This window comes from Chaetodon trifascialis, chromosome 5 (genome assembly GCF_039877785.1).
Source record: "Chaetodon trifascialis isolate fChaTrf1 chromosome 5, fChaTrf1.hap1, whole genome shotgun sequence".
NCBI classification, from domain to species: Eukaryota; Metazoa; Chordata; class Actinopteri; order Chaetodontiformes; family Chaetodontidae; genus Chaetodon; species Chaetodon trifascialis.
In genome coordinates, this window is record NC_092060.1 from 16,985,001 (window position 1) to 17,010,728 (window position 25,728).

Sequence of the window (25,728 nt, forward strand, 5' to 3'; positions counted from 1 at the left end):
GCATGATCCGGACTCCGATGAAAACGGGGTAGTCAAGTGTTTCCTTGGTGAAAATGTTCCGTTTGTAATGAAATCTACTTCCAGTGGTTTCTATAGTTTAGTGACAGACAGTGATCTGGACAGAGAGGCAGCCTCTGAGTATAACATCACTGTGACCTGCTCTGATGAAGGAGTGCCCTCCCTCTCCAGCAGCGTCACTCTCACCTTACAGATCTCTGATGTCAATGACAACGCGCCTGTCTTTGAGAGGAGCTCATATGAGGCCTACATTGTAGAAAACAACACACCAGGTCTCTCTATATTCACAGTCAAAGCCACAGACGCTGACTGGAACCAGAATGCGCGTGTTTCTTACATCCTGGAGGACTCCTCTGTTAACGGAGTGCCAGTCTCCTCATATGTGTCGGTCAGTGCTGATAGTGGAGTCATCCATGCAGTGCGCTCTTTTGACTACGAGCAGATCAAAGATTTCCACTTCCGCGTCAAAGCGCAGGATGGAGGCTCTCCTCCACTCAGCAGCAACGTGACAGTGAAAATAATGATCCAGGACCAGAACGACAACCCCCCTCAGGTTCTGTACCCAGTCCAGACTGGTGGCTCTGTGGTGGCTGAAATGGTGCCTCGTTCAGCAGATGTGGGCTATCTGGTGACCAAAGTGGTGGCTGTTGATGTGGACTCTGGACAGAATGCCTGGCTCTCCTATAAACTGCAGAAAGCCACAGACAGGGCGCTGTTTGAAGTGGGCTTACAGAATGGAGAAATAAGAACGATCCGCCAAGTGACTGATAAAGATGCAGTCAAACAAAGACTGACTGTTATAGTGGAGGACAACGGGCAGCCCTCTCGTTCAGCTACAGTCATTGTTAACGTGGCGGTGGCGGACAGCTTCCCTGAAGTGCTGTCGGAGTTCACTGACTTTCCACACGACAAGGAGTACAATGACAATCTGACTTTTTACTTGGTGCTGGCTTTGGCTGTGGTTTCCTTCCTCTTCATCACGTGTTTGGTGGTTATTATATCAGTGAAAATCTACAGATGGAGACAGTCTCGCGTCCTGTATCACTCCAGTCTGCCTGTCATTCCATATTATCCACCACGTTACTCAGACACTTTGGGGACAGGGACTCTCCCACACGTGTACAATTACGAGGTGTGCAGGACGACTGACTCCAGAAAGAGTGACTGTAAGTTCGGCAGAGCTGGTAGTCAGAACGTGCTGATAATGGACCCCAGTTCAACAGGGACGATGCAGCGGCTGCAGAGTGAGAAGAGCATCCTGGATGAACCAGACTCTCCTCTAGAGGTCAGTTTTACCGAAATAATCATTTAACTAATGGCATATGTTTTATCCTCGGCCAAAAGGTTCTTGTGTTGACGAGGGACGCCTTAGAGCAGGGGTGGGCAAACTGTTCCACAAAGGGCCGCTGTGGCTGCAGGACTTCTTTCCAACCAAGCAGCAGCACACCAGACTTGACTCATTCAATCAACTGATCTCACTCTTCACACAGCTGATTGGTCAAACTGTGAGCTCTTGATTGGTTGGAAAGAAAACCTGCAGCCACAGCGGCCCTTTGTGGAACAGTTTGCCCACCCCTGCCTTCGAGCAAAAGTCCTCTCCCGTATTCTGTGTGATTTTGTTTCGCATTTTTCCCCCCAAAATTGACTCTTCCTTGCTTTTGTACATGCGTTTTTGTTCATGTGGTTGCCTTTCATTTCTGTTGTTTCACCTAAGCTTGTGTGCTGGCACTTCTTGAGCTCTCAGGGGTATTTTACTCAAATATGAACACATTCTTTTGTCAAACGCATGCTTGTCTTTACAGATTTTTATTTCAGTAGTCATTTTTCTAAAAGACAGGATATGGGTTGCCCATCATTCCTAAAATAGCATGTTTCCATTGGAGGAAATCCTTTCAGACTTTTTTTTTTTTTAAAATTCAGCACCACGGACAGCGCATCAGGCTGTCTCACTCTTGAGACCTGGACTCTGTCAGGACAGTTCATTGTTACAGTGTGACCAAGTGTTGGATTAAACAAAGTCCTTTCACAGTTTGAAACGTTACACCTTTTTCCTGACTGTACAATTTGAACTGATGTTCTCAGCGACACGGTCCTTTTCTTCAGTGTCTGCATAGTTGCAGTTCCTCCACTCTCTGTATATGCAGATGGGGCTTTGCCTGCTTTATCTAAATAAACTCTGGTATAAGTCTGATTAACTTAATGGTCTTTATCTTGGTTCGCTCGAGACCTTACACCTCCCAAATATAACTACTAAATATTATGAGATTACAATATAGCATTTAATTCAGTGTATGAACCCTTGAACACAACATACAAGCGCCACAGATTTTTGTGAGCTTTAAATGCCGTATTTCTTTTCACCTCTGAAATAACTAACCTAGAAACTCATTTCTAAGTTATAAGAAGCAATTTCTTAACTCAATTGTCTGGAAAAAATAATGAAAAAGTTATCTATCTATCTATCTATCTATCTATCTATCTATCTATCTATCTATCTATCTATCTATCTATCTATCTATCTATCTATCTATCTATCTATCTATCTATCTATCTATCTATCTATCTATCTATCTATCTATCTGATCTTTTAACTGGGCCTCATTCAACATGATTTTTTCTTTGGTCATCATGCTTTTTTTCATCTAAAAAGCTTTGTTGACTCTACAAGCACATGGTATCAGATTTTACACAGTATCATCTTTTGTGCTACTTTCGGCCTACTTCTTGTTGTGGGGGAACAAACCTTTTTTTTTGGCAAATGATGAACACTCATAAATGTTGTGGCACGCAGTTTCTCATATATTTTTGAGATATGAACTTTTAGCTTTTTTTTTAGCCCTGGTCATCTGATTAATATCGGTTAGAGGTGACGATGTAGAGCAAATCATCATGGATGGTAATCTAAATGCAAAACTATCTGCAGTGAATTAACTTCAGAACACTTTGTAGCAGGTGATTCAAGGCTACAACATGACTTATCCGTTATCAACTTGATTTACATTTAAATTCTGATTGTACAACTGAAACACATTGTAAATGCCTGGATATTTAGTAGCTGACGGCATCTGATTTTCAATATAGCCGTCATCAAACCTTTATATTTTTGTGGTGACTTCTGTTTGACAAATGAGTGATACCCATAAAGCATTAGGTCCATCATTCCGATTTCCATTGATTTTTAATAATAGGAAAAGCATCAGAAGGATGTGATATTATAGTTTTAAAATAACTGTAGACAGGGAGGGCCAAGAGCTCGTGTGTGTGTGTGTGTGTGTGTGTGTGTGTGTGTGTGTGTGTGTGTGTGTGTGTGTGTGTGTGTGTGTGTGTGTGTGTGTGTGTGTGTGTGTGTGTGTGTGTGTGTGTGTGTGTGTGTGTGTGTGTGTGTGTGTGTGTGTGTAACATGAAAACATATAAATAATATCTGTTGTTAAATTGGCGACACTGGTTAACCTGAACGCTGCACCACACCTTATAGAAGCCATTCGTCATTCTCCATCCTCCACAGTATACTGTAGTTCAGCATAGTGAACTCTTAGGGCCGCTGTTGGCCAGTCTGTGTCAGTTAAGGAGAAGAAATAAGCAGTACCTCCCCCATCATTTCAGATAGAGAACGAGAGAAAGGCACAGGGAACTGTACAGAATACGACGGTCAGAGCTCTAAACGTTCGTTTGGGCGGATATTTTTCTTTTACTTTTGCAATTTACGACCTAACTGGTGATTATAAAACCGGAGGGCATTAAAAAGGATTATCTACGACGGAAAACAAACGTTTTGGACGGAATAATCGGCGGTTCTTTTCCAGAAACATGACGGACAGAACAATGAGACGGCAAGTGCTGCTGTTTATCTCGGTTCTCTCTTTCACTTCAGTGATTGGACAAGTCAGCTACACGATCCCAGAGGAAATGCCGACAGGCTCTTTCGTCGGTGATATTGCGCAAGATTTGGGTTTAGATTTGAAAAGACTGAAATCGGGAAAAGCTCGCATTTATACGGGAGATGGTGCAGAGTACATCGAGTTGAGTAAAGAGAGAGGAGTCCTCCTCGTCAAAGACAGGATAGACAGAGAAGTGATCTGCGCACAGACGGCACCCTGCGCTCTGCATTTCCAGGTTATTTTAGAGAATCCGATGGAGTTTTATAGCATCACAGTCGAGGTTACAGATATTAACGACAACGCCCCGATTTTTAAAAGAGGTGAGATGAAATTCAGAATCAGTGAATCGGTTGTTGCAGGGACAGTGTTTGTGCTCGATCAGGCAGTAGATTTGGATGTTGGTGTGAATGGCCTTCAAAGTTATTTGTTAAAGCCAACTGATAACTTCGTTTTAAGACTGCAAAATCAAGCCGATGGAAGTAAGATGGTAGAAATGGTTTTACAGAAGTCTTTAGATCGTGAAAAACAGGATCACCTGTCGCTTGTATTGACTGCAGTAGACGGTGGTGAGCCGCAGCTCTCTGGGACAGTTCAGATAAATATAAATGTGCTAGATAGTAATGATAATGCCCCAGTTTTTACGCAGAAAATCTATAAATCAACCTTAAGTGAAAATTCACCCGTAGGAACGACAGTGATTACAGTCAGTGCCTCCGACTTAGATGAAGGATCTAATGGAAAGATATCCTACGCTATATTGAACTCTGTTGATGATGCATCTGAAATATTTGACATAAAAAGAGAAAGTGGTGAAATTAGATTGGTCGGGAGCACTGACTTTGAAAAGAAGCGACAATATCAAATACATGTCCAAGCCAGTGATGAAGGAGGATTAACTGACTCGTGTAAAATTATAGTTGAAATAACTGACACAAATGACAATGTACCTGCTATAAATGTCATGTCAAAGTCCAGTGCAATAAAAGAAGACATTCAACCTGGCACTGTTGTGACGATGATAAACATCCAAGATCCAGACTCAGGTGAAAATGGAAAAGTTCAATGTTATATTAACGAGAACATTCCATTTTCAATTTCCTCATCGTCAAATAATTTCTTCAGTTTAACGACAGACAGTGATCTGGACAGAGAGACAGCGTCTGAGTATAACATCACTGTGACCTGCTCTGATGAAGGAGTGCCCTCCCTCTCCAGCAGCGTCACTCTCACCTTACAGATCTCTGATGTCAATGACAACGCGCCTGTCTTTGAGAGGAGCTCATATGAGGCCTACATTGTAGAAAACAACACACCAGGTCTCTCTATATTCACAGTCAAAGCCACAGACGCTGACTGGAACCAGAATGCGCGTGTTTCTTACATCCTGGAGGACTCCTCTGTTAACGGAGTGCCAGTCTCCTCATATGTGTCGGTCAGTGCTGATAGTGGAGTCATCCATGCAGTGCGCTCTTTCGACTACGAGCAGATCAAAGATTTCCACTTCCGCGTCAAAGCGCAGGATGGAGGCTCTCCTCCACTCAGCAGCAACGTGACAGTGAAAATAATGATCCAGGACCAGAACGACAACCCCCCTCAGGTGCTGTACCCAGTCCAGACTGGTGGCTCTGTGGTGGCTGAAATGGTGCCTCGTTCAGCAGATGTGGGCTATCTGGTGACCAAAGTGGTGGCTGTTGATGTGGACTCTGGACAGAATGCCTGGCTCTCCTATAAACTGCAGAAAGCCACAGACAGGGCGCTGTTTGAAGTGGGCTTACAGAATGGAGAAATAAGAACGATCCGCCAAGTGACTGATAAAGATGCAGTCAAACAAAGACTGACTGTTATAGTGGAGGACAACGGGCAGCCCTCTCGTTCAGCTACAGTCATTGTTAACGTGGCGGTGGCGGACAGCTTCCCTGAAGTGCTGTCGGAGTTCACTGACTTTCCACATGACAAGGAGTACAATGACAAGCTGACTTTTTACTTGGTGCTGGCTTTGGCTGTGGTTTCCTTCCTCTTCATCACGTGTTTGGTGGTTATTATATCAGTGAAAATCTACAGATGGAGACAGTCTCGCGTCCTGTATCACTCCAGTCTGCCTGTCATTCCATATTATCCACCACGTTACTCAGACACTTTGGGGACAGGGACTCTCCCACATGTGTACAATTACGAGGTGTGCAGGACGACTGACTCCAGAAAGAGTGACTGTAAGTTCGGCAGAGCTGGTAGTCAGAACGTGCTGATAATGGACCCCAGTTCAACAGGGACGATGCAGCGGCTGCAGAGTGAGAAGAGCATCCTGGACGAACCAGACTCTCCTCTAGAGGTTAGACTGCATTAATACAGTTTCAGTCTGTTCTTAATGATTTAACACATAATTACACACAACTGTCTGTCTTTAAGTCACAGTCAGGGGAGTGTACCATTTTAATATACATTTTGACTTCAGAGGACAGGGTTTTGTTTTGTTTTGTTTTGTTTTGTTTTGTTTTGTTTTGTTTTGTTTTGTTTTGTTTTGTTTTGTTTTGTTTTGTTTTGTCTCTCTATATATGACATTGTGGTAGGCACTTTGAGGTTACTTCATGTGTACATTTCCCAACAGAATTTCTAATACATTTTAACTTCAGCCTGTCAACTTGAGGGGCGTGGTTTGTTGTTTTGATAATGGTAATAATAATAATAGTTATTTTAACTTATTTCTCATTTTAATTATTACTTCTGCTAGTGGTTGTAGTAGTTTTCGTGGTAGTGATCATGGGAATAGACGACAATTTTTTATTTCTTATCTTGTCTTGTCTTATGTTAAACTGCTGTTTGCATTATTTTATTCGTGCTCTCTCTCTCTCTCTCTCTCTCTCTCTCTCTCTCTCTCTCTCTCTCTCTCTCTCTCTTCTCTCTCTCTCTCTCTCTCTCTCTCTCTCTCTCTCTCTCTTTTAATACCTAGAATTATCACTATTTCTTTTCCAATCAATGTTCCCTTTCCATCCTTTCATTTAGATTTTATAACCATCCGTTTTCCTGATACATGTGCAGGACACCATGAATACGGTGTCTTTATTGTGTATTTTGTCACTATAAATACATGATCTACATTACGTGGACAATAATTGCAATGAAAATCAATCACGTCTTAGTCTTGCAGTCGTTTGGGAAGTCCAATATATCATTGAAATGGGTGTAAATGTGTAAATGGCTTACAGTGAGTTCTCCAGAGCTGACTTTTAGTTGTTGTTCTGCAGTTTTATAATCTGGACTCTTAGGGCCGCTGTTGACCAGAGTGTCTGTGAGTGAGAGCAGGGTTGTAGCAGCACCTCCCGTGTTACGTCGACACAATACAGAGAGAGCACGACGGGTAAAGATCGGACATTTCTGGCCGTGGAACATCTTTTAAAAGGAAGAGGAGAAATTACGCGCGAATAAAAAGATTTGATTGAGTGGATCGTGCTGCTGTAAAGACAAGATTTGACACAGGAGTCTCAGAGGTTTCTGGTTTTATTTCTGGAATATAAACAGACTGTGGAGCTTCACTGGGGAAAATATCGGATAGAACAATGAATCGGCAAGTACTGTTGTTTATCTCTCTCCTTTCCCTCGACTCGGTGATCGGGCAGGTCAGTTATTCCATTCCAGAGGAAATGGCGAAAGGGTCTTTAGTGGGCAATCTAGCACAAGATTTAGGTTTAGAAATTAAGCGTTTGGTATCAGGTAAAGCTAAGATCTATACACGGAACAGCGACGAGTACATGGAGCTGAGCAGAGAAAGAGGAGTCCTCCTTGTTAAAGAGCGGATCGACAGAGAGGTGTTGTGCACAGAGACTGCGCTCTGCGCTTTACATTTTCAGATTATTTTAGAGAATCCTATGGAATTTTACACTGTAACCGTCCAGATCACTGATATTAATGATAATGCACCGACTTTTGAAAAAAGCGAAATTGCATTTAAAATAAGTGAGTCGGCAATCACTGGTGCAAAATTTGTGCTTGAAAGAGCAGAAGATCTTGACGTTGGAATTAATGGGGTTCAAAACTACAACTTAAAACCAACAGATAATTTTGCTCTGAAATTGCACAATAACGCTGATGGTAATAAAAACGTCGAGCTGGTGCTGCAGAAGCCTTTAGACAGAGAGAAACAAGAGCAGATATCTCTTGTGTTGACGGCTGTAGATGGAGGAGAGCCGCAGATGTCAGGAACAATGCTGATTATCATCACAGTTTTAGACGCTAATGATAATGCCCCCGTTTTCACACAGCCAACATACAAGGCTACAGTTACTGAGAATTCACCAAAGGGAACAGTCGTTGCTACTGTTACAGCCTCAGATGCAGATGAAGGCTCGTACGGGAAAATAACCTATTCAATCACGAATACGTTAGGAAATGTCAGAAAAATGTTTGAGATAAACAAAGAAAACGGTGAAGTTTCCTTAATTGGAAACATTGATTTCGAAAAGTCAAAGAATTTTCAAATCAATTTACGTGCAAGTGACGACGGAGGACTGACAGATTCTTGTAAATTAATTGTTGACGTGAGAGATGTGAATGATAACACGCCTGAAATTAACATAATGTCCAAGTCAAATGTGATATCAGAGGATGCCAAACTCAATACTGTGGTGACAATGATAAATATTGAGGACCTAGATTCAGGAGAAAATGGTCTTGTGAAATGTTTCATCAGCGACAGTGTGCCCTTCATTTTAAAAACATCGACAAATAATTTCTATAGTTTAGTGACAGACAGTGATCTGGACAGAGAGACAGCCTCTGAGTATAACATCACTGTGACCTGCTCTGATGAAGGAGTGCCCTCCCTCTCCAGCAGCGTCACTCTCACCTTACAGATCTCTGATGTCAATGACAACGCGCCTGTCTTTGAGAGGAGCTCATATGAGGCCTACATTGTAGAAAACAACACACCAGGTCTCTCTATATTCACAGTCAAAGCCACAGACGCTGACTGGAACCAGAATGCGCGCGTTTCTTACATCCTGGAGGACTCCTCTGTTAACGGAGTGCCAGTCTCCTCATATGTGTCGGTCAGTGCTGATAGTGGAGTCATCCATGCAGTGCGCTCTTTCGACTATGAGCAGATCAAAGATTTCCACTTCCGCGTCAAAGCGCAGGATGGAGGCTCTCCTCCACTCAGCAGCAACGTGACAGTGAAAATAATGATCCAGGACCAGAACGACAACCCTCCTCAGGTGCTGTACCCAGTCCAGACTGGTGGCTCTGTGGTGGCTGAAATGGTGCCTCGTTCAGCAGATGTGGGCTATCTGGTGACCAAAGTGGTGGCTGTTGATGTGGACTCTGGACAGAATGCCTGGCTCTCCTATAAACTGCAGAAAGCCACAGACAGGGCGCTGTTTGAAGTGGGCTTACAGAATGGAGAAATAAGAACGATCCGCCAAGTGACTGATAAAGATGCAGTCAAACAAAGACTGACTGTTATAGTGGAGGACAACGGGCAGCCCTCTCGTTCAGCTACAGTCATTGTTAACGTGGCGGTGGCGGACAGCTTCCCTGAAGTGCTGTCGGAGTTCACTGACTTTCCTCACGACAAGGAGTACAATGACAATCTGACTTTTTACTTGGTGCTGGCTTTGGCTGTGGTTTCCTTCCTCTTCATCACGTGTTTGGTGGTTATTATATCAGTGAAAATCTACAGATGGAGACAGTCTCGCGTCCTGTATCACTCCAGTCTGCCTGTCATTCCATATTATCCACCACGTTACTCAGACACTTTGGGGACAGGGACTCTCCCACACGTGTACAATTACGAGGTGTGCAGGACGACTGACTCCAGAAAGAGTGACTGTAAGTTCGGCAGAGCTGGTAGTCAGAACGTGCTGATAATGGACCCCAGTTCAACAGGGACGATGCAGCGGCTGCAGAGTGAGAAGAGCATCCTGGATGAACCAGACTCTCCTCTCGAGGTTAGTTGAATAATGTAGCTTCACCTCTTTGACTTCATTTGTCTTTCATTGTTTAAATGCGTTGATCGTGAAGTGGTGCACGCAAATCCTTGGTTTTCATAACCATGGACAGAATCTCATTTTCTACATTCTCAGTTCATGATAGGGTGGTATGTTTTTTTCACAAGTACAGCTTTGACTTCCGTACGTTGTGTGTTAAATAATAATCGCGTACAGCGATTCGAAACTTGTCTCCATGAAACCACTTTTGATGTTCAGTCATGTCAGTCAGAGTGAGAAGAGTATCCTGGATGAGCCAGACTCTCCTTTAGAGGTATAAGTGGCAATATGTTTGCCTTTGTTGTTGTTGTTGTTGTTGTTGTTGTTGTTGTTGTTTATTTCAGGGTTGGTCATTTTATGTGTCTCCTTTATTGGACGGTGCACAATCAATAATTACATTGAGTCAGAGTACACTAGCTTTTCACACTGAATGTGACTTTTTCAGAGCGTTTACTTTATTTGTTATTTATATTGTTACATTTTTCCATATGTATTTTTCCAAGAACGAATAACACAAAGTTTCTTAACATTTTACACACACACACACACACACACACACACACACACACACACACACACACACACACACACACACACACACACACACACACACACACACACACACACACTTTAAATACGTTTCATGTTGTGTGGCACATATTATTTATTCCCTCTTTCGACTTTTATGCTGTACTTTGTGCAATTCAGAGTAGTGGACAGAGAGTGCCGCTGTTGACCAGTGGGTTGCTTTATCAGTCGATGCTCACAGTGTCACATCTTTCGTCATCCCTCTTTTTTTAACGTGCACCAGCCTGAGGCAGATTTTACACAGTCCGTGTTACAGCGAGGAGCATATCGGCATCGACATTGTTTCTTGAGGACATGAAGATAATATGGACGTTATGATCGATGCTTTTGGAATGCTTTGTTTTCAGCATAACAGGATCTGATCGGGATTTGTAGGCTATGGAAAATAGGCCAAAGCGATCTCAACGATTCGTGGTGTAATATTCTGTGCGTCAGACAGAACAATGAAACGGCAAGTACTGTTGTTTATGTCTTTCCTCTCTCTCGGCTCAGTGCTCGGGCAGGTTAGTTACTCCATTCCGGAGGAAATGGCGAAAGGCTCATTTGTCGGTAATATAGCACAAGATTTAGGGTTGGATATAAAAAGGCTCCAATCCGGCAAAGCTCGGGTGCACACTGGAAATAACGCAGAATACATCGAGCTGAATCGGGACAGAGGAGTGCTGCTGATCAAAGAAAGAATAGACAGAGAAGCGCTCTGCGGACAGACAACGCCTTGTGCTTTACATTTGCAGATCATTATGGAAAATCCCATAGAATTTTACAGGGTCACAGTAGAAATTCTCGATATTAATGACAATGCTCCCCATTTTCAGAAAGATTCAATGAAATTTGATATAAGCGAGTCCGCAATGATCGGTGCGAAATTTGTTCTTGAAAGGGCCTTTGATTCCGACATCGGGATAAATGGCCTCCAGAGTTACTCGCTCTCTCCCACCGATAATTTCATTTTGAAGTTGCATGGCCTAGCTGACGATAGTAAGAAAGTAGAAATGGTTTTACAGAAACCTTTGGACCGAGAGAAACATGAGCAGATATCTCTGCTGCTAACTGCAAACGATGGGGGAGAACCAAAGATGTCCGGAACTGTGCAGATCCACGTTACAGTTTTAGACGCGAACGACAACGCTCCTGTATTTACACAGTCAATTTATAGGACGCGTTTGCAAGAAAATTCGCCTCGAGGTACATTATTAATGACCGTAAGTGCGTCTGATTTTGATCACGGTTCAAATGGCTTAGTAACATATTCAATATCAAGTAGCATGGTTGGAATTTTGAATCATTTTGAAATAGACGAAAAGAGTGGTGATGTGCGTGTAATAGGCGACGTTGATTATGAAAAGTCAAAGCAATATCAAATCGATATTGAAGCTAGAGATCAAGGTGGCCTTTCAAATTCTAGTAAATTAGTGGTAGATATAATTGATATTAATGATAACAAACCCTATATTGATGTTATATCAACGTCACGTTTAATTCCAGAAAGCTCTCTCTCCGATACGGTCATAGCTGTAATGACTGTGCATGATCCGGACTCCGATGAAAACGGGGTAGTCAAGTGTTTCCTTGGTGAAAATGTTCCGTTTGTAATGAAATCTACTTCCAGTGGTTTCTATAGTTTAGTGACAGACAGTGATCTGGACAGAGAGACAGCCTCTGAGTATAACATCACTGTGACCTGCTCTGATGAAGGAGTGCCCTCCCTCTCCAGCAGCGTCACTCTCACCTTACAGATCTCTGATGTCAATGACAACGCGCCTGTCTTTGAGAGGAGCTCATATGAAGCCTACATTGCAGAAAACAACACACCAGGTCTCTCTATATTCACAGTCAAAGCCACAGACGCTGACTGGAACCAGAATGCGCGTGTTTCTTACATCCTGGAGGACTCCTCTGTTAACGGAGTGCCAGTCTCCTCATATGTGTCGGTCAGTGCTGATAGTGGAGTCATCCATGCAGTGCGCTCTTTCGACTACGAGCAGATCAAAGATTTCCACTTCCGCATCAAAGCGCAGGATGGAGGCTCTCCTCCACTCAGCAGCAACGTGACAGTGAAAATAATGATCCAGGACCAGAACGACAATCCTCCTCAGGTGCTGTACCCAGTCCAGACTGGTGGCTCTGTGGTGGCTGAAATGGTGCCTCGTTCAGCAGATGTGGGCTATCTGGTGACCAAAGTGGTGGCTGTTGATGTGGACTCTGGACAGAATGCCTGGCTCTCCTATAAACTGCAGAAAGCCACAGACAGGGCGCTGTTTGAAGTGGGCTTACAGAATGGAGAAATAAGAACGATCCGCCAAGTGACTGATAAAGATGCAGTCAAACAAAGACTGACTGTTATAGTGGAGGACAACGGGCAGCCCTCTCGTTCAGCTACAGTCATTGTTAACGTGGCGGTGGCGGACAGCTTCCCTGAAGTGCTGTCGGAGTTCACTGACTTTCCTCACGACAAGGAGTACAATGACAAGCTGACTTTTTACTTGGTGCTGGCTTTGGCTGTGGTTTCCTTCCTCTTCATCACGTGTTTGGTGGTTATTATATCAGTGAAAATCTACAGATGGAGACAGTCTCGCGTCCTGTATCACTCCAGTCTGCCTGTGATTCCATATTATCCACCACGTTACTCAGACACTTTGGGGACAGGGACTCTCCCACACGTGTACAATTACGAGGTGTGCAGGACGACTGACTCCAGAAAGAGTGACTGTAAGTTCGGCAGAGCTGGTAGTCAGAACGTGCTGATAATGGACCCCAGTTCAACAGGGACGATGCAGCGGCTGCAGAGTGAGAAGAGCATCCTGGATGAACCAGACTCTCCTCTAGAGGTCAGTTTTACCGAAATAATCATTTAACTAATGGCATATGTTTTATCCTCGGCCAAAAGGTTCTTGTGTTGACGAGGGACGCCTTAGAGCAGGGGTGGGCAAACTGTTCCACAAAGGGCCGCTGTGGCTGCAGGACTTCTTTCCAACCAAGCAGCAGCACACCAGACTTGACTCATTCAATCAACTGATCTCACTCTTCACACAGCTGATTGGTCAAACTGTGAGCTCTTGATTGGTTGGAAAGAAAACCTGCAGCCACAGCGGCCCTTTGTGGAACAGTTTGCCCACCCCTGCCTTCGAGCAAAAGTCCTCTCCCGTATTCTGTGTGATTTTGTTTTGCATTTTTCCCCCCAAAATTGACTCTTCCTTGCTTTTGTACATGCGTTTTTGTTCATGTGGTTGCCTTTCATTTCTGTTGTTTCATCTAAGCTTGTGTGCTGGCACTTCTTGAGCTCTCAGGGGTATTTTACTCAAATATGAACACATTCTTTTGTCAAACGCATGCTTGTCTTTACAGATTTTTATTTCAGTAGTCATTTTTCTAAAAGACAGGATATGGGTTGCCCATCATTCCTAAAATAGCATGTTTCCATTGGAGGAAATCCTTTCAGACTTTTTTTTTTTTTAAAATTCAGCACCACGGACAGCGCATCAGGCTGTCTCACTCTTGAGACCTGGACTCTGTCAGGACAGTTCATTGTTACAGTGTGACCAAGTGTTGGATTAAACAAAGTCCTTTCACAGTTTGAAACGTTACACCTTTTTCCTGACTGTACAATTTGAACTGATGTTCTCAGCGACACGGTCCTTTTCTTCAGTGTCTGCATAGTTGCAGTTCCTCCACTCTCTGTATATGCAGATGGGGCTTTGCCTGCTTTATCTAAATAAACTTTGGTATAAGTCTGATTAACTTAATGGTCTTTATCTTGGTTCGCTCGAGACCTTACACCTCCCAAATATAACTACTAAATATCATGAGATTACAATATAGCATTTAATTCAGTGTATGAACCCTTGAACACAACATACAAGCGCCACAGATTTTTGTGAGCTTTAAATGCCGTATTTCTTTTCACCTCTGAAATAACTAACCTAGAAACTCATTTCTAAGTTATAAGAAGCAATTTCTTAACTCAATTGTCTGGAAAAAATAATGAAAAAGTTATCTATCTATCTATCTATCTATCTATCTATCTATCTATCTATCTATCTATCTATCTATCTATCTATCTATCTATCTATCTATCTATCTATCTATCTATCTATCTATCTATCTGATCTTTTAACTGGGCCTCATTCAACATGATTTTTTCTTTGGTCATCATGCTTTTTTTCATCTAAAAAGCTTTGTTGACTCTACAAGCACATGGTATCAGATTTTACACAGTATCATCTTTTGTGCTACTTTCGGCCTACTTCTTGTTGTGGGGGAACAAACCTTTTTTTTTGGCAAATGATGAACACTCATAAATGTTGTGGCACGCAGTTTCTCATATATTTTTGAGATATGAACTTTTAGCTTTTTTTTTAGCCCTGGTCATCTGATTAATATCGGTTAGAGGTGACGATGTAGAGCAAATCATCATGGATGGTAATTTAAATGCAAAACTAACTGCAGTGAATTAACTTCAGAACACTTTGTAGCAGGTGATTCAAGGCTACAACGTGACTTATCCGTTATCAACTTGATTTACATTTAAATTCTGATTGTACAACTGAAACACATTGTAAATGCCTGGATATTTAGTAGCTGATGGCATCTGATTTTCAATATAGCCGTCATCAAACCTTTATATTTTTGTGGTGACTTCTGTTTGACAAATGAGTGATACCCATAGAGCATTAGGTCCATCATTCCGATTTCCATTGATTTTTAATAATAGGAAAAGCATCAGAAGGATGTGATATTATAGTTTTAAAATAACTGTAGACAGGGAGGGCCAAGAGCTCGTGTGTGTGTGTGTGTGTGTGTGTGTGTGTGTGTGTGTGTGTGTGTGTGTGTGTGTGTGTGTGTGTGTGTGTGTGTGTGTGTGTGTGTGTGTGTGTAACATGAAAACATATAAATAATATCTGTTGTTAAATTGGCGACACTGGTTAACCTGAACGCTGCACCACACCTTATAGAAGCCATTCGTCATTCTCCATCCTCCACAGTATACTGTAGTTCAGCATAGTGAACTCTTAGGGCCGCTGTTGGCCAGTCTGTGTCAGTTAAGGAGAAGAAATAAGCAGTACCTCCCCCATCATTTCAGATAGAGAACGAGAGAAAGGCACAGGGAACTGTACAGAATACGACGGTCAGAGCTCTAAACGTTCGTTTGGGCGGATATTTTTCTTTTACTTTTGCAATTTACGACCTAACTGGTGATTATAAAGCCGGAGGGCATTAAAAAGGATTATCTACGACGGAAAACAAACGTTTTGGACGGAATAATCGGCGGTTCTTTTCCAGAAACATGACGGACAGAACAATGAGACGGCAAGTGCTGCTGTTTATCTCGGTTCTCTCTTTCACTTCAGTGATTGGACAAGTCAGCTACACGATCCCAGAGGAAATGCCGACAGGCTCTTTCGTCGGTGATATTGCGCAAGATTTGGGTTTAGATTTGAAAAGACTGAAATCGGGAAAAGCTCGCATTTATACGGGAGATGGTGCAGAGTACATCGAGTTGAGTAAAGAGAGAGGAGTCCTCCTCGTCAAAGACAGGATAGACAGAGAAGTGATCTGCGCACAGACGGCACCCTGCGCTCTGCATTTCCAGGTTATTTTAGAGAATCCGATGGAGTTTTATAGCATCACAGTCGAGGTTACAGATATTAACGACAACGCCCCGATTTTTAAAAGAGGTGAGATGAAATTCAGAATCAGTGAGTCAGCTACTACAGGAGCAGTGTTCTTGTTGCAACAAGCTGTAGATCTGGATGTCGGTGTGAATGGCCTTCAAAGTTATTTGTTAAAGCCAACAGATAACTTTGTTTTGAGGCTACAAAACCAAGCAGATGGAAGCAAGATGGTAGAAATGGTTTTACAGAAACCTTTAGATCGAGAAAAGGAGGATCGTTTGTCGCTTGTATTGACTGCAGTAGACGGTGGTGAGCCGCAACTCTCCGGGACCGTTCAGATAAATATAATTGTGCTAGATAGTAATGATAATGCTCCTGCTTTTACGCAGAAAATCTATAAGTCCACCATAAGAGAAAATTCACCCTCAGGGACGCAAGTAGTGATTGTCAGTGCTCATGATTCAGATGAAGGATCCAATGGCAAAATATCTTATGCTATAGAAAATGTACTCGACAATGTGTCTGAATTATTTGATATAAACAGAGAAACCGGAGAACTTACACTGACCGGCAACACAGACTTTGAAAAAAAGCGACAATATCAAATACATGTCCAAGCCAGTGATGAAGGAGGATTAACTGACTCGTGTAAAATTATAGTTGAAATAACTGACACAAATGACAATGTACCTGCTATAAATGTCATGTCAAAGTCCAGTGCAATAAAAGAAGACATTCAACCTGGCACTGTTGTGACGATGATAAACATCCAAGATCCAGACTCAGGTGAAAATGGAAAAGTTCAATGTTATATTAACGAGAACATTCCATTTTCAATTTCCTCATCGTCAAATAATTTCTTCAGTTTAACGACAGACAGTGATCTGGACAGAGAGACAGCGTCTGAGTATAACATCACTGTGACCTGCTCTGATGAAGGAGTGCCCTCCCTCTCCAGCAGCGTCACTCTCACCTTACAGATCTCTGATGTCAATGACAACGCGCCTGTCTTTGAGAGGAGCTCATATGAGGCCTACATTGTAGAAAACAACACACCAGGTCTCTCTATATTCACAGTCAAAGCCACAGACGCTGACTGGAACCAGAATGCGCGTGTTTCTTACATCCTGGAGGACTCCTCTGTTAACGGAGTGCCAGTCTCCTCATATGTGTCGGTCAGTGCTGATAGTGGAGTCATCCATGCAGTGCGCTCTTTCGACTACGAGCAGATCAAAGATTTCCACTTCCGCGTCAAAGCGCAGGATGGAGGCTCTCCTCCACTCAGCAGCAACGTGACAGTGAAAATAATGATCCAGGACCAGAACGACAACCCCCCTCAGGTGCTGTACCCAGTCCAGACTGGTGGCTCTGTGGTGGCTGAAATGGTGCCTCGTTCAGCAGATGTGGGCTATCTGGTGACCAAAGTGGTGGCTGTTGATGTGGACTCTGGACAGAATGCCTGGCTCTCCTATAAACTGCAGAAAGCCACAGACAGGGCGCTGTTTGAAGTGGGCTTACAGAATGGAGAAATAAGAACGATCCGCCAAGTGACTGATAAAGATGCAGTCAAACAAAGACTGACTGTTATAGTGGAGGACAACGGGCAGCCCTCTCGTTCAGCTACAGTCATTGTTAACGTGGCGGTGGCGGACAGCTTCCCTGAAGTGCTGTCGGAGTTCACTGACTTTCCACACGACAAGGAGTACAATGACAATCTGACTTTTTACTTGGTGCTGGCTTTGGCTGTGGTTTCCTTCCTCTTCATCACGTGTTTGGTGGTTATTATATCAGTGAAAATCTACAGATGGAGACAGTCTCGCGTCCTGTATCACTCCAGTCTGCCTGTCATTCCATATTATCCACCACGTTACTCAGACACTTTGGGGACAGGGACTCTCCCACACGTGTACAATTACGAGGTGTGCAGGACGACTGACTCCAGAAAGAGTGACTGTAAGTTCGGCAGAGCTGGTAGTCAGAACGTGCTGATAATGGACCCCAGTTCAACAGGGACGATGCAGCGGCTGCAGAGTGAGAAGAGCATCCTGGATGAACCAGACTCTCCTCTAGAGGTTGGTTTTCCATAACATTTATATATTTTCATCCACTGATTGCAGGTCTATTTCTCAGCATTTCTTAGACCTCTTTCAGCGTTTAATCTCTCTCTCTCTCTCTCTCTCTCTCTCTCTCTCTCTCTCTCTCTCTCTCTCTCTCTCTCTCTCTCTCTCTCTCTCTCTCTCTGCGCGCGTGTGTGCGTGCGTGCGTGCGTGCGTGCGTGCGTGTGTGTGTGTGTGAGAGAGAGAGAGAGAGAGAGAGAGAGAGAGAGAGAGAGAGAGAGAGAGAAGAGAGAGAGAGAGAGAGAGAGAGAGAGAGAGAGAGAGAGAGAGAGAGAGAGAGAGAGAGAGAGAGTGTTATGCAAGCTTCTCTCTATTCTATCCTTTTATCTGTGTTAGTTTCCGTAGACATCTCCAATGGACATGTCACTGAAAAACAACGTTGACGGGCGGATATGAATTTATTTTCAGTCTTGATACAGACAGTTTACAGTTGCAGACCAAATTTCAGAGTGTAATTTGGAGTAATTGCTTTAAATAGTGTATTTGATTATTCAGCACCATGGAAAGCGCCAGCAATAGCTGTGTTCTTGCAATCCACTAAGAGTACTGTAACTTGAAAAAGCAATTAAATTTTGTGCCTGTTTTACTCTTTGACTCAGTGGCATATGTAGCTCCCTGTGTTTCTGTTGTTGCTTACTACATTCTACTTCATATTATCCATTGCTTTCGTCCTCTATTTGTCATTTATCAGCATTGCCGACAGATAGAAATGTTATTGTTTATATGAGATCTCAATTCAAGAAAATGTATATTCGTAAATCTCTTTGCTGTCTTTTTGTAAGATTCCTTTTTGGTGGTTGCCACAGTAATATACCATGTAATTCAACTCAATGGACAGAGAGGGACGCTGTTGGCCATCGAGTTACCGAATAAGCATTTGTTGCAGTACCTCCCCTCCACCCCTTTGTATTGCACTGGAAAATAGAGAGAGGCAGAGTTAACAGTCGGGGTTGCCATGAACAGCATCAGCCAGACCAGCACAATGGGATTTCTTTGTTCCGCAATTTAGGATAAGTGTCATCTTTATGATCAAAAAGGTGGACCTATATATTAAAAACGGAACCTGGAGCGACGAAGCAGGGGATTTCGTTCTGGTTTTCTTCGCATAAATGTCGACGGGAACGATGGGATGGCAAGTGCGGTTGTTTTTCTCGATGCTCTCTATTTGTGCAGTGCACGGCCAGGTCAGTTACTCCATTCCCGAAGAAATGGCAAAGGGGGCTCTAATAGGCAATATAGCCCAGGATTTAGGATTAGGAGTGGAAAGACTGAAGTCCGGTAAGGCTCGTATTTATACGGGCAACAGTGAGGAGTATATCGAGCTGAAGCGAGAAAGAGGAGTCCTCCTCATTAAAGACAGAATAGACAGAGAGTCTCTGTGCGGTCAAACAATGCCTTGCGCACTTCATTTTCAAATGATCCTTGAAAGCCCAATGGAGTTTTACACGGTTACTGTCGAAATTACAGATGTAAATGACAACCCTCCCACTTTTGAGAGAGGGGAGATTAAATACGAAATTAGCGAATCAGCTCTGACCGGAGCTCGATTCGTTTTGGAGAAAGCCGTAGACGATGACGTTGGTGTGAACGGTTTGAACAGCTACGCCCTAAAACCCAGTGATAATTTCGCTCTGAAAACAATCAGCAGAGGAGATGGGACTAAACATGTCGAGATGGTTTTACAGAAACCTTTAGACCGAGAGAAGGATGAGCATATATCATTATTACTCACTGCTTTGGATGGTGGTGAACCACAGCTTTCAGGAACAATGCAGATTATGATAACTGTGCTCGACGCCAATGATAACCCGCCTGTTTGTTCCAAATCGGAATACAAGGCAAGTGTGACAGAAAACGCTCGTGCTGGCACTCTAATCACTACCGTCAGGGCGACAGACCTAGATAAAGGAAATAACGGAAAAGTCACATACATGATTTCAAAATCTGGAGCAGCAAGTCTCTTTAAAATTGATCCAAATAATGGAGAATTTACCTTAACTGGAAACGTAGATTATGAAAAACGGAGACTTTATGAGATTGATGTTCAGGTGTCAGATCAGGGAGGATTATCTGACGCATGTAAAGTGATCGTGGACGTGGCAGATACAAATGATAACCCTCCGTCCATTAACATCATGTCCAACTCAAACACAGTATCTGAGAACATGAAACCGGGAACGGTTGTCACAATGCTAAATATACAAGACCCGGACTCAAATGATAACGGCAAAGTCATGTGTGTTTTAAACGAAAATGATATTTTTGCCATTAAATCAACAACAAACAATTTCTTCACTGTTGTAACAGACAGTGATTTAGACAGAGAGAGAGCCTCTGAGTATAACATCACTGTGACCTGCTCTGATGAAGGAGTGCCCTCCCTCTCCAGCAGCGTCACTCTCACCTTACAGATCTCTGATGTCAATGACAACGCGCCTGTCTTTGAGAGGAGCTCATATGAGGCCTACATTGTAGAAAACAACACACCAGGTCTCTCTATATTCACAGTCAAAGCCACAGACGCTGACTGGAACCAGAATGCGCGTGTTTCTTACATCCTGGAGGACTCCTCTGTTAACGGAGTGCCAGTCTCCTCATATGTGTCGGTCAGTGCTGATAGTGGAGTCATCCATGCAGTGCGCTCTTTCGACTACGAGCAGATCAAAGATTTCCAATTCCGCGTCAAAGCGCAGGATGGAGGCTCTCCTCCACTCAGCAGCAACGTGACAGTGAAAATAATGATCCAGGACCAGAACGACAACCCCCCTCAGGTGCTGTACCCAGTCCAGACTGGTGGCTCTGTGGTGGCTGAAATGGTGCCTCGTTCAGCAGATGTGGGCTATCTGGTGACCAAAGTGGTGGCTGTTGATGTGGACTCTGGACAGAATGCCTGGCTCTCCTATAAACTGCAGAAAGCCACAGACAGGGCGCTGTTTGAAGTGGGCTTACAGAATGGAGAAATAAGAACGATCCGCCAAGTGACTGATAAAGATGCAGTCAAACAAAGACTGACTGTTATAGTGGAGGACAACGGGCAGCCCTCTCGTTCAGCTACAGTCATTGTTAACGTGGCGGTGGCGGACAGCTTCCCTGAAGTGCTGTCGGAGTTCACTGACTTTCCACACGACAAGGAGTACAATGACAAGCTGACTTTTTACTTGGTGCTGGCTTTGGCTGTGGTTTCCTTCCTCTTCATCACGTGTTTGGTGGTTATTATATCAGTGAAAATCTACAGATGGAGACAGTCTCGCGTCCTGTATCACTCCAGTCTGCCTGTGATTCCATATTATCCACCACGTTACTCAGACACTTTGGGGACAGGGACTCTCCCACACGTGTACAATTACGAGGTGTGCAGGACGACTGACTCCAGAAAGAGTGACTGTAAGTTCGGCAGAGCTGGTAGTCAGAACGTGCTGATAATGGACCCCAGTTCAACAGGGACGATGCAGCGGCTGCAGAGTGAGAAGAGCATCCTGGATGAACCAGACTCTCCTCTAGAGGTTAGACTGCATTAATACAGTTTCAGTCTGTTCTTAATGATTTAACACATAATTACACACAACTGTCTGTCTTTAAGTCACAGTCAGGGGAGTGTACCATTTTAATATACGTTTTGACTTCAGAGGACAGGGTTTTGTTTTGTTTTGTTTTGTTTTGTTTTGTTTTGTTTTGTTTTGTTTTGTTTTGTTTTGTTTTGTTTTGTCTCTCTATATATGACATTGTGGTAGGCACTTTGAAGTTACTTCATGTGTACATTTCCCAACAGAATTTCTAATACATTTTAACTTCAGCCTGTCAACTTGAGGGGCGTGGTTTGTTGTTTTGATAATGGTAATAATAATAATAGTTATTTTAACTTATTTCTCATTTTAATTATTACTTCTGCTAGTGGTTGTAGTAGTTTTCGTGGTAGTGATAATGGGAATAGACGACAATTTTTTATTTCTTATCTTGTCTTGTCTTATGTTAAACTGCTGTTTGCATTATTTTATTCGTGGTCTCTCTCTCTCTCTCTCTCTCTCTCTCTCTCTCTCTCTCTCTCTCTCTCTCTCTCTCTCTCTCTCTCTCTCTCTCTCTCTCTTTTAATACCTAGAATTATCACTATTTCTTTTCCAATCAATGTTCCCTTTCCATCCTTTCATTTAGATTTTATAACCATCCGTTTTCCTGATACATGTGCAGGACACCATGAATACGGTGTCTTTATTGTGTATTTTGTCACTATAAATACATGATCTACATTACGTGGACAATAATTGCAATGAAAATCAATCACGTCTTAGTCTTGCAGTCGTTTGGGAAGTCCAATATATCATTGAAATAGGTGTAAATGTGTAAATGGCTTACAGTGAGTTCTCCAGAGCTGACTTTTAGTTGTTGTTCTGCAGTTTTATAATCTGGACTCTTAGGGCCGCTGTTGACCAGAGTGTCTGTGAGTGAGAGCAGGGTTGTAGCAGCACCTCCCGTGTTACGTCGACACAATACAGAGAGAGCACGACGGGTAAAGATCGGACATTTCTGGCCGTGGAACATCTTTTAAAAGGAAGAGGAGAAATTACGCGCGAATAAAAAGATTTGATTGAGTGGATCGTGCTGCTGTAAAGACAAGATTTGACACAGGAGTCTCAGAGGTTTCTGGTTTTATTTCTGGAATATAAACAGACTGTGGAGCTTCACTGGGGAAAATATCGGATAGAACAATGAATCGGCAAGTACTGTTGTTTATCTCTCTCCTTTCCCTCGACTCGGTGATCGGGCAGGTCAGTTACTCCATTCCAGAGGAAATGGCGAAAGGGTCTTTAGTGGGCAATCTAGCACAAGATTTAGGTTTAGAAATTAAGCGTTTGGTATCAGGTAAAGCTAAGATCTATACACGGAACAGCGACGAGTACATGGAGCTGAGCAGAGAAAGAGGAGTCCTCCTTGTTAAAGAGCGGATCGACAGAGAGGTGTTGTGCACAGAGACTGCGCTCTGCGCTTTACATTTCCAGATTATTTTAGAGAATCCTATGGAATTTTACACTGTAACCGTCCAGATCACTGATATTAATGATAATGCACCAACCTTTGAGAAAAGCGAAATTGCATTTAAAATAAGTGAGTCGGCAATCACTGGTGCAAAATTTGTGCTTGAAAGAGCAGAAGATCTTGACGTTGGAATTAATGGGGTTCAAAACTACAACTTAAAACCAACAGATAATTTTGCTCTGAAATTGCACAATAACGCTGATGGGAATAAAAACGTCGAGCTGGTGCTGCAGAAGCCTTTAGACAGAGAGAAACAAGAGCAGATATCTCTTGTGTTGACGGCTGTAGATGGAGGAGAGCCGCAGATGTCAGGAACAATGCTGATTATCATCACAGTTTTAGACGCTAATGATAATGCCCCCGTTTTCACACAGCCAACATACAAGGCTACAGTTACTGAGAATTCACCAAAGGGAACAGTCGTTGCTACTGTTACAGCCTCAGATGCAGATGAAGGCTCTAACGGGAAAATAACCTATTCAATCACGAATACGTTAGGAAATGTCAGAAAAATGTTTGAGATAAACAAAGAAAACGGTGAAGTTTCCTTAATTGGAAACATTGATTTCGAAAAGTCAAAGAATTTTCAAATCAATTTACGTGCAAGTGACGACGGAGGACTGACAGATTCTTGTAAATTAATTGTTGACGTGAGAGATGTGAATGATAACAAGCCTGAAATTAACATAATGTCCAAGTCAAATGTGATATCAGAGGATGCCAAACTCAATACTGTGGTGACAATGATAAATATTGAGGACCTAGATTCAGGAGAAAATGGTCTTGTGAAATGTTTCATCAGCGACAGTGTGCCCTTCATTTTAAAAACGTCGACAAATAATTTCTATAGTTTAGTGACAGACAGTGATCTGGACAGAGAGAGAGCCTCTGAGTATAACATCACTGTGACCTGCTCTGATGAAGGAGTGCCCTCCCTCTCCAGCAGCGTCACTCTCACCTTACAGATCTCTGATGTCAATGACAACGCGCCTGTCTTTGAGAGGAGCTCATATGAGGCCTACATTGTAGAAAACAACACACCAGGTCTCTCTATATTCACAGTCAAAGCCACAGACGCTGACTGGAACCAGAATGCGCGTGTTTCTTACATCCTGGAGGACTCCTCTGTTAACGGAGTGCCAGTCTCCTCATATGTGTCGGTCAGTGCTGATAGTGGAGTCATCCATGCAGTGCGCTCTTTTGACTACGAGCAGATCAAAGATTTCCACTTCCGCGTCAAGGCGCAGGATGGAGGCTCTCCTCCACTCAGCAGCAACGTGACAGTGAAAATAATGATCCAGGACCAGAACGACAACCCTCCTCAGGTGCTGTACCCAGTCCAGACTGGTGGCTCTGTGGTGGCTGAAATGGTGCCTCGTTCAGCAGATGTGGGCTATCTGGTGACCAAAGTGGTGGCTGTTGATGTGGACTCTGGACAGAATGCCTGGCTCTCCTATAAACTGCAGAAAGCCACAGACAGGGCGCTGTTTGAAGTGGGCTTACAGAATGGAGAAATAAGAACGATCCGCCAAGTGACTGATAAAGATGCAGTCAAACAAAGACTGACTGTTATAGTGGAGGACAACGGGCAGCCCTCTCGTTCAGCTACAGTCATTGTTAACGTGGCGGTGGCGGACAGCTTCCCTGAAGTGCTGTCGGAGTTCACTGACTTTCCTCACGACAAGGAGTACAATGACAATCTGACTTTTTACTTGGTGCTGGCTTTGGCTGTGGTTTCCTTCCTCTTCATCACGTGTTTGGTGGTTATTATATCAGTGAAAATCTACAGATGGAGACAGTCTCGCGTCCTGTATCACTCCAGTCTGCCTGTCATTCCATATTATCCACCACGTTACTCAGACACTTTGGGGACAGGGACTCTCCCACACGTGTACAATTACGAGGTGTGCAGGACGACTGACTCCAGAAAGAGTGACTGTAAGTTCGGCAGAGCTGGTAGTCAGAACGTGCTGATAATGGACCCCAGTTCAACAGGGACGATGCAGCGGCTGCAGAGTGAGAAGAGCATCCTGGACGAACCAGACTCTCCTCTAGAGGTTAGTTGAATAATGTAGCTTCACCTCTTTGACTTCATTTGTCTTTCAGTGTTTAAATGCGTTGATCGTGAAGTGGTGCACGCAAATCCTTGGTTTTCATAACCATGGACAGCATCTCATTTTCTACATTCTCAGTTCATGATAGGGTGGTATGTTATTTCACAAGTACGCTGCTTTGACTTCCGTACGTTGTGTGTTAAATTGGATTGAGATCTCCCGAAGCGGTCAGACCCCCCCACCCCCCCCCCACCCCCCCCCCCCACCCACTATTTAAGTAATCAACCTGTTGTTGCTTAACTTAATTAATAATCGCGTACAGTGATTCGAGACGCTTTAATTTCGAATAGAAGTGTCCGATAATTTACGTCATTTTTTTATTGCTTATCATTTGTATTTTAAATGTGTTTCGTGGGTCATTTCCTTATCAGCAGCCTGTGTAGCAGTCAGCA

General features: G+C 43.3%; 9 protein-coding genes across 43 annotated transcripts in view; all 9 read left to right on the forward strand.

The window, feature by feature from the left end:
- LOC139331839 (protocadherin gamma-A7-like) overlaps nt 1-1,362 on the forward strand; it is a 2,677-nt gene extending 1,315 nt beyond the window's left edge. Inside the window, exon 2 of the mRNA XM_070963479.1 lies at nt 535-1,362. Coding sequence (XP_070819580.1) covers nt 535-1,330 — 796 coding nt within the window. The 3' untranslated portion in view covers nt 1,331-1,362. The remainder of the gene's footprint in view (nt 1-534) is intronic.
- The window catches only part of LOC139331585 (protocadherin gamma-C5-like), a 296,020-nt gene that overhangs the window by 162,566 nt on the left and 107,726 nt on the right, over nt 1-25,728 (forward strand). The gene's annotated exons all lie outside the window — the stretch shown is intronic.
- Nucleotides 1-25,728, forward strand: part of LOC139331599 (protocadherin beta-16-like) — a 236,821-nt gene that overhangs the window by 149,233 nt on the left and 61,860 nt on the right. The gene's annotated exons all lie outside the window — the stretch shown is intronic.
- LOC139331718 (protocadherin beta-16-like) lies at nt 3,407-6,240 on the forward strand. The gene has a single exon (XM_070963348.1). The coding sequence runs from the start codon at nt 3,826-3,828 to the stop codon at nt 6,238-6,240; it is 2,415 nt and encodes an 804-aa protein (XP_070819449.1). The 5' UTR covers nt 3,407-3,825.
- LOC139331719 (protocadherin gamma-A7-like) lies at nt 7,406-9,844 on the forward strand. Its single transcript, XM_070963349.1, has 2 exons — nt 7,406-7,779; nt 9,067-9,844. Exons 1-2 carry the CDS (start codon nt 7,451-7,453, stop codon nt 9,842-9,844), a joined length of 1,107 nt encoding a protein of 368 aa, XP_070819450.1. The 5' UTR covers nt 7,406-7,450.
- LOC139331611 (protocadherin beta-16-like) lies at nt 10,509-14,501 on the forward strand. Its single transcript, XM_070963202.1, has one exon. The coding sequence runs from the start codon at nt 10,906-10,908 to the stop codon at nt 13,315-13,317; it is 2,412 nt and encodes an 803-aa protein (XP_070819303.1). The 5' UTR covers nt 10,509-10,905; the 3' UTR covers nt 13,318-14,501.
- LOC139331720 (protocadherin gamma-A7-like) lies at nt 15,684-18,161 on the forward strand. The gene is made up of 2 exons (XM_070963350.1): nt 15,684-16,075; nt 17,363-18,161. The coding sequence occupies exons 1-2, from the start codon at nt 15,747-15,749 to the stop codon at nt 18,159-18,161; spliced, it is 1,128 nt and encodes a 375-aa protein (XP_070819451.1). The 5' UTR covers nt 15,684-15,746.
- LOC139331721 (protocadherin beta-16-like) lies at nt 18,781-21,709 on the forward strand. Its single transcript, XM_070963351.1, has one exon. It carries the CDS (start codon nt 19,301-19,303, stop codon nt 21,707-21,709), a length of 2,409 nt encoding a protein of 802 aa, XP_070819452.1. The 5' UTR covers nt 18,781-19,300.
- LOC139331722 (protocadherin gamma-A2-like) lies at nt 22,850-25,288 on the forward strand. The gene has a single exon (XM_070963352.1). The coding sequence runs from the start codon at nt 22,895-22,897 to the stop codon at nt 25,286-25,288; it is 2,394 nt and encodes a 797-aa protein (XP_070819453.1). The 5' UTR covers nt 22,850-22,894.